The 11,265-nt window shown below is 40.3% G+C and overlaps 1 protein-coding gene across 1 annotated transcript; it reads left to right on the plus strand.

Annotated features, from left to right (window-relative positions):
* Nucleotides 1–256: 256 nt before the first annotated feature.
* Nucleotides 257–6,192, plus strand: LOC138873065 (uncharacterized). Its single transcript, XM_070151499.1, has 2 exons — nucleotides 257–1,062; nucleotides 5,940–6,192. Exons 1-2 carry the CDS (start codon nucleotides 257–259, stop codon nucleotides 6,190–6,192), a joined length of 1,059 nt encoding a protein of 352 aa, XP_070007600.1.
* Nucleotides 6,193–11,265: the final 5,073 nt, after the last annotated feature.

The raw sequence follows: 11,265 nt of genomic DNA on the forward strand, positions 1-11,265 counted from the left end.
TAAGTTGAGAATAGGGTCATGGAACATAGGTTCACTAACGAGTAAGTCTATAGAGTTGGCGAAGTTCCTTCAGAAGAGGAAGATTAATATAGTGTGTGTCCAGGAGACTAGGTTGGTCGGATCGAGGGCAAAAAATGCGGATGGGTATAAGTTGTGGTACTTTGAAGTCCTGAGGGGTAAGAATGGAGTGGGTATCCTGGTAGATATCCATCTTAGAGAGTCGGTGGTAGAGGTCAGGTGGGTGAATGATAGACTAATGACTATTAAATTGGTGGTGGGTGAGTGTACTTTAAACGTCGTTAGCGCGTACGCGCCGCAAGCAGGCTTAGATGAGGAGATTAAAAGGCGCTTTTGGGAGGGGTTGGATGACATCGTTCGTAATATTCCGCATTCTGAGAGGTTATTCATAGGAGGAGATTTCAATGGTCATATTGGGTCGTCTGCAAATGGTTATACTGAGGTGCATGGCGGCTTTGGTTTCAGAGAGCAGAATGGAGGGGGCACTTCGCTGTTGGACTTTTCCAAGACATTCGATCTAGTGAATGCGAACTCAAGTTTTCTGAAGCGGGAGGAGCATTTGGTTACTTATCAAAGTTCGGTGGCAAAGACTCAGATTGACTATCTCCTCCTCAGGAGATGCGACAGAAGGTTGTGCGAGGATTGCAAGGTTATCCCAGGTAAGACCCTTGCAACGCAACATAGGCTTTTGGTGATGGACATTGGTATTATGATAAGGAGGATGAAGAGGTCAGTACGAGGCCGCCCGAGGATTAGGTGGAGCACCTTCACTAAGGATAAAGCTCATGAGTTGGAAGGAAGGTTATCGGTAATGGGAGCTTGGAGAAGTAGTGGGGACGCAAACACTATGTGGTCGGCGACGGCGGACTGTATAAGGAAGACGGCGAGAGAGGTGTTAGGGATATCTTCGGGATGCACCGGTGGCCACATAGGAGATTGGTGGTGGAATGCAGTTGTCCAAGGTAAAGTGGAAGCAAAAAAGGCGGCTTACCTACAGTTAGTAGGGAGCACTAGCGAGGAGGAGAAGAGAGCGAACAGTGAGAGGTATTGTCGAGCCCCCTTTTTTCCCCTTCTAACGAAGAGGAGTTTTCGGGTTTCGACATTCATGGGGTGTAATGACTCATTTCCTTTTGGGAATTGGGTATTTGAAGAGTCGCCACCTAATGATTTAAGGTGCATTAGGACACCCATAGAGTTCTTTTGCAACTATGTTTGATAACTAAAGATTGGGTAAGGGCTTGAAATTATCCTAAGGGGAAGGTGTTAGGAACCCCTCAGGATCCACTAGTGTGGTTCCCGGCCAGACAGTTTTTTGTGAATTTGTGCAATTAGCAAGTAATCAAACAAAATGCTCAAGTAATAGGGGAATTAAGTTAAACACACAAGTGTTTGAAAACAATTATTGAAAGGCAAGGTTTGAAAGAGTTATAAGCTAAACATGCTTATAAAAATAAAGGGAGTCCTAGGTTTGTTTGTAATATGGATCACCTCAATGCAATACCCGTTATGACACTCCTCAGAAGAAGGGATACACGTGGTATTAGCGCACCGGTCATCATATCCATTCTACCCTTCTCACTTCGTTAAGGTATTAAAGCGCAGATTGGTCTTGACCTCTATTGGATGCTATTGCCCGTCCCATTCCTATCAGTCCCGGAGGAATGTATTACTACTATTCCTATAAGAGGGAGAATTTTAGGCTGACTCTTAGGTTTGAAGGTAAAAAAGCTAAGGCGACATACAAAACACGTAGGACTGCATTTTGAGGGGAACATATAAACAATTAGAGGGCTCATATATACCTCCACAAACAATGCATATAAATAGCATGACTTAAACAAAGTTAAGGTCTGAATTTTAAAATCCTAAAATAGAGTTTGAGTCAGAACCGGATTCATTGCATAACTCAGAAAAAAAGTCTGAATCAGGCCTGCCTGCTGGTTGTAGCAGTTGGTAATTAACAAAAGCAATTCCAGTTTTATTTAAACAATTACCTAAGGCTTACCTAGGTGTAATAGTGATGTCCTATGAGCATGATATCTGTATTGATTAAGAATGCAGTAGAGCAGTGGTTAATTTTAAACAGATTCAGATACGCACGAGTCAAACTGATTTTTAACTAAACTGGTTTTAGACCTTATAGGCATGATTTCTATTACAGCTGATTTTAAATCTTATAGGCATGGTATCTAATTATTAAAAGCTGACTTTGGACTTATAGGCATGATCTCTAAGGTAAACGAATCTGGATACATGTTGTAATGAAAAATTGGACTTCAATTACTTTACATCCTATAGGCATAATATCTAATTATAAAGCGGATTTTTAACCCTATAGGCATGATCTCTACTGTTAAAGCCATTTAGACCTTATAGACATGGTTTCTAATTGTGAAAAGTAAAGCATGCAGAATTTATTTTAAACCAAAGCAGATCTATCGGCATGTTATCTAACAGACCATATTTGGAATCAAAATAGACCCTATAGGCATGTTATCTACCCAATTTACCCACAAGATACAACTACCCATCTTTTTTCACTAATCACCCCATAATTGTTTATAAATTATTACAGACCCAATGATTGAATTACAAAAGAAGTGCAAAAATAAGAAATTACAACCAAAGGAAGCCTGATCTTGACTTCCTCTCTAGGTTATGTAATGAGCCACTTCAATGCAAGAATTTCAAAGCCTTTTCTCATACCTGGGTGTGTTAGAGTTCCTTAAGGACCTCAAGGGATCCCGAGCAGTGCTCACACCCAGATTTACATAACCAAATAGAATGAGTGCAGTCTGGAAGGGCCAGCCCTTATGTGTCCAAGTTTAGAGGGAGCTCGAGGGTCCCAAGGCAAGGCTCACACAAGAGGGGCAGAACCTAGATTCTAAGAATATAGTGGAAGTGCAGAACATAGTTTGAAAAAGTGATTTATTTTTAAAAGCTGGACTGACAATCCATTTTGAAAGCAATTAGTGACAGAGATGATTTAAATCAGTAGTAGTAGTAGTAGTAGTAGTAGTAGTAGTAGTAGTAGTAAAACTCAAAACTACACAGAATTAGCAGTCATTCAAAGGGGTCAAGGGATTTTGGGGATACATTTGCCTATAAGCACATGAACCCAGCGGGGGTCTGGTTTGGTCATGCACAGTAATAGCTTATGCTGGCATGGTCACAAACTAGTCAAAGGAACACAAGCACATAGAGGGGATATGGGGGTTTGGGGTTCATAAGATAGAATATGCTTTAAAACACACATAGGGGAAACATTAATCTAAGGGAAAAGGGAACATATTACAACATGCTAATAATGTAACTTGACTGCAGAAACATGAACAAAATTAGGCAAGAGTGAAAGAAACTGAAGCAACTAAAGAAGCATGTTATTGTTGAGGCTTAAAAAATTAACTAGGACATACCAGTAGAGAAGCAAAGTGCAGAAAGGTAAATCAAGCAAGATTCCACAGTCTAGCCTTGGCTTTCAGCCGGCTAGACAAAGCAATAGCACAAGTAGTAGTAAAGAAGGAGAGAGTTTTTTGAGTGTAAATGTGTGTTCTGAACTCAAATTGTTCGTGCCTTTGAAAGAAGATGGGGTAGGGTATTTATAGTTTTGAAAACGAGTGAAGAATAAGGTAATAAGTAAAGTCTTGATATAGACATGGAAATAATCATAATCAGAATCAATTAACGCAAGTGATTACCTTTAATTAAGCAATCACTGCTTAACAGATACTAACAGGGTTAATTAAGGAAAGAAATCAGTTTGGGATAGATTAATTATTGCCATATAAGGGGGCAGTAAAAGTATGAAGTAAATGATTGAGTCTAAGTACAAAAATATGCTTAATTTTAAGGAAGGATTCAAGGTAAAACATCACAGGAAAGGAAAGGAATCAATTAATTTTAAACAAATGAGTAAAAAATTAGGGTTCATAAGAAAACTTTTACAATCAGTCGTAGCATTTGAGGAAATCAGGATCAATCAAGAAAGAAACATGATTCTGCACTTCAACATATAAGTAGAATGAACAGAGGTATCAGACATGCAAGGCCAAACACATTGGCAAAAGAAACAATACAAACATACAGTAGCAGCAGGAATAAGCTAGGATCCAGTAGTCGACAAGATCGAATAGTCAGGGCTCACACGTAGAGCCACAGTGAAGAAGAGAGTCAAAAACAAGTAAAAGTCTCACAGTAACAAGTGAGGAAAACTTTTTGAGAAATTAGGGTTTCAACAATAGTCAAGTTTAAGAGATGATAAGAACTCAGAATCAGATAAGTCACACAAAGAAAAGAGAGTTAGAAACAAAGAATTTAATCGAACAAGCATATACTCAAACAAACAGATTCAGAAACTGGATAAGACCAAAAAAACCTAGGGTGTTCAACAATAGTCGATTTTAAAAGATGGTAAAAACTCGAACTCAAATAAGTCAAACAGGGACAAAGAACTTAATCGAACAAGTATACACTCAAACAAACAAGGACAGTTTCAGAAACCGGATAAGACCAAAAAAGACAAAGGGTTTCCAACATGCTGTATCAAGTAGAAGGAAAACATAACAAGTTGTTTGAACGTAGTAAAATCATAAACAACATTAAAATTTGAGAAGAAATCTTTAAAAATTTAAGAGAAAACCTTAATCGTTGAAAAATGAAGAGTCATTTTGAAAGAAAATCGAAGAACCTTCGAGAAAACACTTAAGAAGTTCATAATATGCACAAATATAAGATAGATGTGAAGAAAATTAAAATATCTTAAAGGTTAGGGTTTCAAAGAACCCGGAAAAGTGAGGAAGACTTTGAAAAGTTACCGATCTAGCCGGAAAAGTCAAGGATCTGACTTGAAAGGCCATAGATGGCCGGAGAAAGGCCATGAACATAAGTTGAGCAAGGACTGGACCAGATCTCTTCGAGATCTGCCCATGAAATCACACAAACGGGCCACCAGAGGGTGTAGGAGGCTGGTATACATCTCGAACGGCCATGGGAGACCATGGAATAGGTGGGGATTGAGGTGGATTAGGGTGGAATTGGGTGGCGGCGGCTAGGGTTCATGTGAGGCTGCAGAGAGAATTGAGAGGAGGGGGATTTAGTGGCGGAAGGTGGTGAGAAGTGAGTTAGGGTAAGGGGTCATTTGGGTTTAATTATGGAAGGGTGAATGGTGGCCGTTGATCTGAATGATCAACGGCCTAGATTAAAAGGGTAGGTGGGGAATCCAGGTTTGGGTTGGTTGAAATTGGGTTGGGGTCGGGTTAAATTGAAATTGGGCCAGGGAAATTGGGTTTGATTTGGGGTTAAATTTAGGCTAAAAATTAAATACAAGTGGGTTGTTATTTAAATAGCCAATTTCCCCCTTTTTAAATTATAAAAATAATAAATAAATTTCTGAACATAAATTAAAAGCACTGAAATGATTTATAACAATTTAAAAATATAGTGCTTAATTTTATGAATATAAAACACAATTAAATCTTAAAAAGGCTAATATTGCAATTATATGCAATTAGCTTTAACAAAAACTAAAAAAAATTTGTAAAAATACATAAAAATTACCTTAGCCATATTTTGGTATAAATAAAAAGATCCAATAAATGAATCATCAGAAATAATAATTTTGGACATAATTATTGGGATTATATGGATAAAGGGGGACAATAAATCAATTTAAACCTTTGAAAATTGTGAAAAAATAATAAAACATTTAGACATGCATATATATGCTATTTGAAAGTATTTTGTATATTGAAAAATATATAGAGAAAAATTGGATATCAATAGCTGCCCTTCTTTACCCGGGAAAGATGAAAGATTTGTCGGGTAAAGATATGATGGCCAACTTTGACCGAGCAAAATGGTTTGAAAAATTTTTTAGGCTGCACCCTGGCTTCTGAGTTGCCTACATATCCCTGGTTTTACAGGAATCATGTTGTATGTAGTTCAGGATCCGTCGGCGGAGTATGTCGATGGAGACTTTTCAAGAACGGGCGCAATATCTTGGGTGGGGTGAGTGGACGACTTGTGGGAATGGTTAGGTTGGATATGGCTGCGGGAACTGGAGCGGGATTGCTCCTGCCGGGATGGCCGTTGCTTGCCGGTTTACCTGCAATGAAACAATACAAGCGTATACTATGCATAAATTTAAACATGATGCAAATTCCCGTCGGACCATGAATATTGTCTTTGGATAGTTAGGATGACGTCCTTAGACCATGGCGTCCTGGGCCATGAAGCGTATGATAAAGGATTCGCAAGCCATGAAATGATGCTCTCGGGATATGAGGATGGTGCCTCCGAACCATGATACCTTTGAATAATGATATGCAAAAGATTAAAAGGGATACTCAGGCCATGACATAGTGTTCTCGGGCTATGAAGATGGTACCTCTGAATGATGACGCCTTTGGATGAGTTGTTGATATTTCAACCCATGAAGGATGTAGTAGCATGATGCGGACAAGACAGAGCTTAGTTTTGCGAATTGAAGGGCAGAGCTTAGCTCGTAAAAAAAGCGAAATAAATAGTGCGTAGTTTCGAAGAAAATGGGAGGCAGAGCTTAGCCTCGAAAGGCAAAATGATATCCTTATGCAAGATGAAAATGCAGAGAGAAGTAGAGCTTAACCTCGGAAGGCAGGATGGTAGCCTTATGCAGGATGCAGATGGAGACAACATTTAGTCTCGGAAGGCAAAAAGGTAGCCTTATGCAGATTGGAAGGTAGAATGGTAGCCTTATGCGGGATGCAGATGGAGACATCATTTAGTCTCGGAAGGCAGAATGGTAGCCTTATGCAGAAATGCAAATGCAGATGGAGACAACGTTTAGTCTCGGAAGGCAGAGTGGTAGCCTTATGCAATAATGCGTATGGAGACAGCGTTTAGTCTCGGAAGGCAGAATGGTAGCCTTATGCAATGTTGATGCAGATGGAGACAACGTTTAGTCTCAAAAAGCAGAATAGTAGCCTTATGCAAAACGAAATAACGAATGATAGTAGAGTTTTCTTAGCTGATAGCAGATTTCAATAATGTTATTATTAAGAGCATCATGTCGACTGAAAAATCACTAGTGTGTGCGGATAGCAAATGTTGATAAGTCCAACGGTTCTATTTGTACCATGGATGTATAGTATGTTTGATGATTTCGCAATCCTAATGCCTGCATCCAAAGAAAAAAATCGTGAGTTTTTTAAGGGGGAAGGTCAGTTCGTATCCCCACTGGCTTTGCTTGACTTGCTCGGCTTTATATGGTGATATTGTCTGTATCATTGGGGTAGCGTTGCTAAACAAAGCAGTTTCGATAATAAACATGCATGATTTTGTAAAAGTATGACATATGTGTATAATTAAAAATAGCTTTTAGATGAACCGACGACTATGACGTGGTCCAGGACATTGCAACCTCTCTTGCTATGGAATTTTGAGGGTCCTCCTCAAAATTCTGCCCCAGTTTAATGGGTTGATGCTTCTGACTGTTGCTCATGCTGCGATCGGCTGAAATTACTTCAGAATTTTGAGGCTCCTCCTCAAAATTCTACCATAGTTTCCAATTGCAGGGGAAATGAAATTTTTATTGAATTGTGACCGAACACATAGGGCTGCCTACGTATCCCCTCTTAAACGGGAATCAGGTCAGGCATAGTTCGGTTTACATCATATAAGGGAAGCATAAAGATTACACATAGTAACGCTTGACTGCATCTGAATTAATCAGCTTTGGCCAGACTTCTCCGTCCATTTCTTCAAGTATGAGGGCTCCTCCTGTCAGAACTCGGTGAACCATGAATGGACCCTGCCAGTTGGGAGAGAACTTCCCCTTGGATTCATCTTGATGCGGAAAAATTTTCTTTAACACCAACTGCCCCGGTGTGAACTGTCTTGGCTTGACTCTTTTGTTGAAGGCTTTGGACATTCTGTTCTGATAAAGTTGACCGTGGCAAACTGCATTTATTCTTTTCCCATCTATAAAGGGCTAGTTGCTCATAATGAGTTTTTACCCACTCTGCATCGTCAAGCTCAGCTTCTTGTATGATCCTTAGGGAAGGAATTTCTACCTCAGCGGGAATGACAGCCTCTGTACCATAAACGAACATATAGGGGGTTGCCCCAGTTGATGTGCGGACTGTGGTGTATACCCCAATAGAGCAAATGATAACTTTTCGTGCCACTGCTTATGCTTCTCTATCATTTTCAAGAATATCTTCTTGATATTCTTGTTGGCGGCTTCTACAGCTCCATTCATTTGAGGCCTGTATGCTGTGGAATTCTTGTGTCCGATTTTGAAAATTTCACACATAGTTTTCATTAAGTCGCTGTTGAGGTTGGAGCCATTATCAGTAATGATTGACTCTGGAATTCCGAATCGACAAACAATGCGGTCGCGGACAAAATCTGCCACGACTTTCTTTGTCACTTCTCTGTAAGATGCTGCTTCTACCCACTTGGTAAAATAGTCTATGGCTACCAGGATAAACATGTGTCTATTGGAAGCGGCAGGCTCGATTGGTCCAATAACATCCATCCCCCGAGCGGCGAACGGCCATGGTGATCTTGTTGCATTAAGCTCATTTGGAGGTACCTTTATCATGTCTGCATGTATCTGATAGCGGTGGAATTTCCGGACATATTGGATGCAGTCCATTTCTATGGTCATCCAAAAGTAACAAGCCTCAAGTATCTTTTTGCAAAGACAAAACCGTTCATATGTGGACCGCAGGTCCCAACATGAATTTCCTCTAGTAGCTTGGATGCTTCCTTTGCGTCGACACATCTTAGTAATCCTAAATCAGGAGTCCTCCTATACAGGATTCCTTCGCTATGAAAGAAATTGTTGGACAATCTCCAAAGTGTGCATTTATGAATAGGATTAGCATGCTCCGGGTACTCTCATTTTGCCAAATATTCCTTGATATCATGAAACCAAGGCTTTCAGATGCTTCCTCTTCAACATGGGCACAATAAGTTGGCTGAGCATGGATCTTTACTAGAATGGGATCGATGAAATTTTTGTCTGGATGTTGTATCATAGATGATAGGATAGCCAATGTATCAGCGAACTCATTATGGACTCTGGGAACATGTTGGAACTCCGTCTTCGTGAACCTCTTTCTCAATTCCTGTACATGATGCAGATACGGGAGTATCTTGGAGTTCTTAGTTGCGCATTCTTCTCGTACCTGATGTATAAGTAAGTCTGAATCTCCAATTACTAGCATCTCTTGAATGTTCATGTCAATGGCCATCTTGAGTCCTAAGATGCAGGCTTCGTACTCGGCCATATTGTTGGTGCATGGGAACCTGAGTTTGGCGGACACCGGATAATGCTGACCGATTTCTGATACTAGGACTGCTCCTATGCCGACTCCTTTAAAATTTGTTGCTCCATCGAAAAACATTCTTCAACCGCCATAGGATTCTGCAATGTCTTCTCCTATGAATGATACCTCTTGGTCAGGAAAATACGTCTTTAGGGGTTCGTATTCTCCATCCATAGGATTCTCAGCAAGGTGGTCTGCCAGTGCTTGTCCCTTGACCGCTTTCTGAGTTATGTAGACAATGTCAAACTCACTCAACAGGATTTGCCACTTGGCTAGCTTGCCAATGGGCATGGGCTTCTGAAAGATGTACTTCAAAGGATCCATCCTTGATATGAGATATGTAGTATAGGCACAGAAGTAATGCCTCAGTTTCTGAGCTACCCAGGTCAAAGCACAATAGGTGCGTTCCAATAAAGAATATCGGGCCTCGTACGGGGTGAACTTCTTACTGAGGTAATAAATGGCCTGCTCCTTCCTCCCCATTTCATCATGCTGCCCCAAAACGCAACCTAAAGCTCCATCCAACACTGCAAGGTAGAGTAGTAAGGGTCTACCTAGCTCGGGCGGGACTAAGACTGGTGGTGTTGACAGGTACTCCTTGATTTTGTTGAAGGCCCTTTGGCAGTCATCAGTCCATTCGGCAGCGGCGTCCTTCTTCAACATCTTAAAGATTGGTTCATAAATAATTGTAAATTGTGCTATGAACCGGCTGATATAGTTAAGTCTTCCCAAGAAACTCATTACATCCTTCTTGTTCTTTGGTGGTGGCAATTCTTGAATGGCTTTGACTTTTGATGGATCCAGTTCTATTCCTCAGCGACTCACAATAAACCCAAGCAGTTCCCCAGCAGGAACCCCAAATGCACACTTTGCGGGGTTTAGTTTCAGGTTGTACCTCCGTAGTCTACTGAAGAACTTCCTCAGATCTTCCATGTGATCAGTGGCCTTCTTGGACATGATAATAACATCATCTACATATACCTTTATTTCCTTGTGTATCATATCATGGAAAATGGTAGTCATGGGCCTCATATAGGTGGCCCATGCATTCTTCAGGCCGAACGACATCATCTTGTAACAGTACATCCCCCACAATGTAATGAAAGTCATTTTCTCAGCATCTTCTTCATCCATCCAGATCTGATGATAACCAGCGAAGCAATCTACAAATAACTGCAGCTCATGCTTGGCAAATTGTCAATCAGGATGTGTATATTCGGCAAAGGGAAGTCGTCTTTTGGATTGGCCCGGTTGAGATCCCGGTAGTCAACACAGACCCTGACCTTCCAGTGCTTCTTTAGAACTAGCAAGATGTTGGCTAACCATGTCGGATATTCTACTACCCTGAGAACCTTAGCTTTGACCTACTGGGTGACCTCTTCCTTGATTTTTAGACTCATATCAGGCTTGAACTTTCTAAGCTTTTGCTTTACCGGCGGACATGTTGGATCGGTCGGCAGTTTGTGAGCCACAATAGACGTACTAAGTCCAGTCATGTCATTATATGACCAGGCGAATATGTCCTCATATTCCTTTAGAAATTTTGTGTATTCTTTCTTTTCTGATGGCGATAGGTGAATGCTGATTCGTGTTTCCTTGATGTTTTCTGCATCTCCCAGGTTAATAATTTCAGTCTCGTCCAGGTTGGACTTAGGTCTGTTCTTAAAATTCTCAGCTTCTTTGACAATCTCGTCAGGTATGTCATCTTTCTCTGAATTAATGTTCGTTTGTTGTGTTGTCTCATTGCATGTCACGGTCATTGGTTCATCAAAATAAGTAATAGTAGTGTTGTATAAGTAAAGTAATGAGAAAAAACGATAGTGAGTGTTGATTTATAAGAAAATTCAAAATGCTTTGATAAATTGCATAATTGTTCTGAACATTGAAGATCTTATTGCGGGAATTAAAAATGCGAAAAGAAAATCATTTAGTAAAA

The sequence above is a fragment of the Nicotiana sylvestris genome, chromosome 7, assembly GCF_000393655.2.
Source record: "Nicotiana sylvestris chromosome 7, ASM39365v2, whole genome shotgun sequence".
Taxonomy (NCBI): domain Eukaryota; kingdom Viridiplantae; phylum Streptophyta; class Magnoliopsida; order Solanales; family Solanaceae; genus Nicotiana; species Nicotiana sylvestris.

Coding starts and splice junctions, on each gene's coding strand:
- LOC138873065 (XM_070151499.1), top strand. CDS start 257: ATGACTATTAAATTGGTGGTGGGTGAGTGTACTTTAAACGTCGTTAGC. Junction 1,063..5,939: donor AAGAGAGCGAACAGTGAGAG/GTATTGTCGAGC, acceptor CTGGTTTTACAG/GAATCATGTTGTATGTAGTT.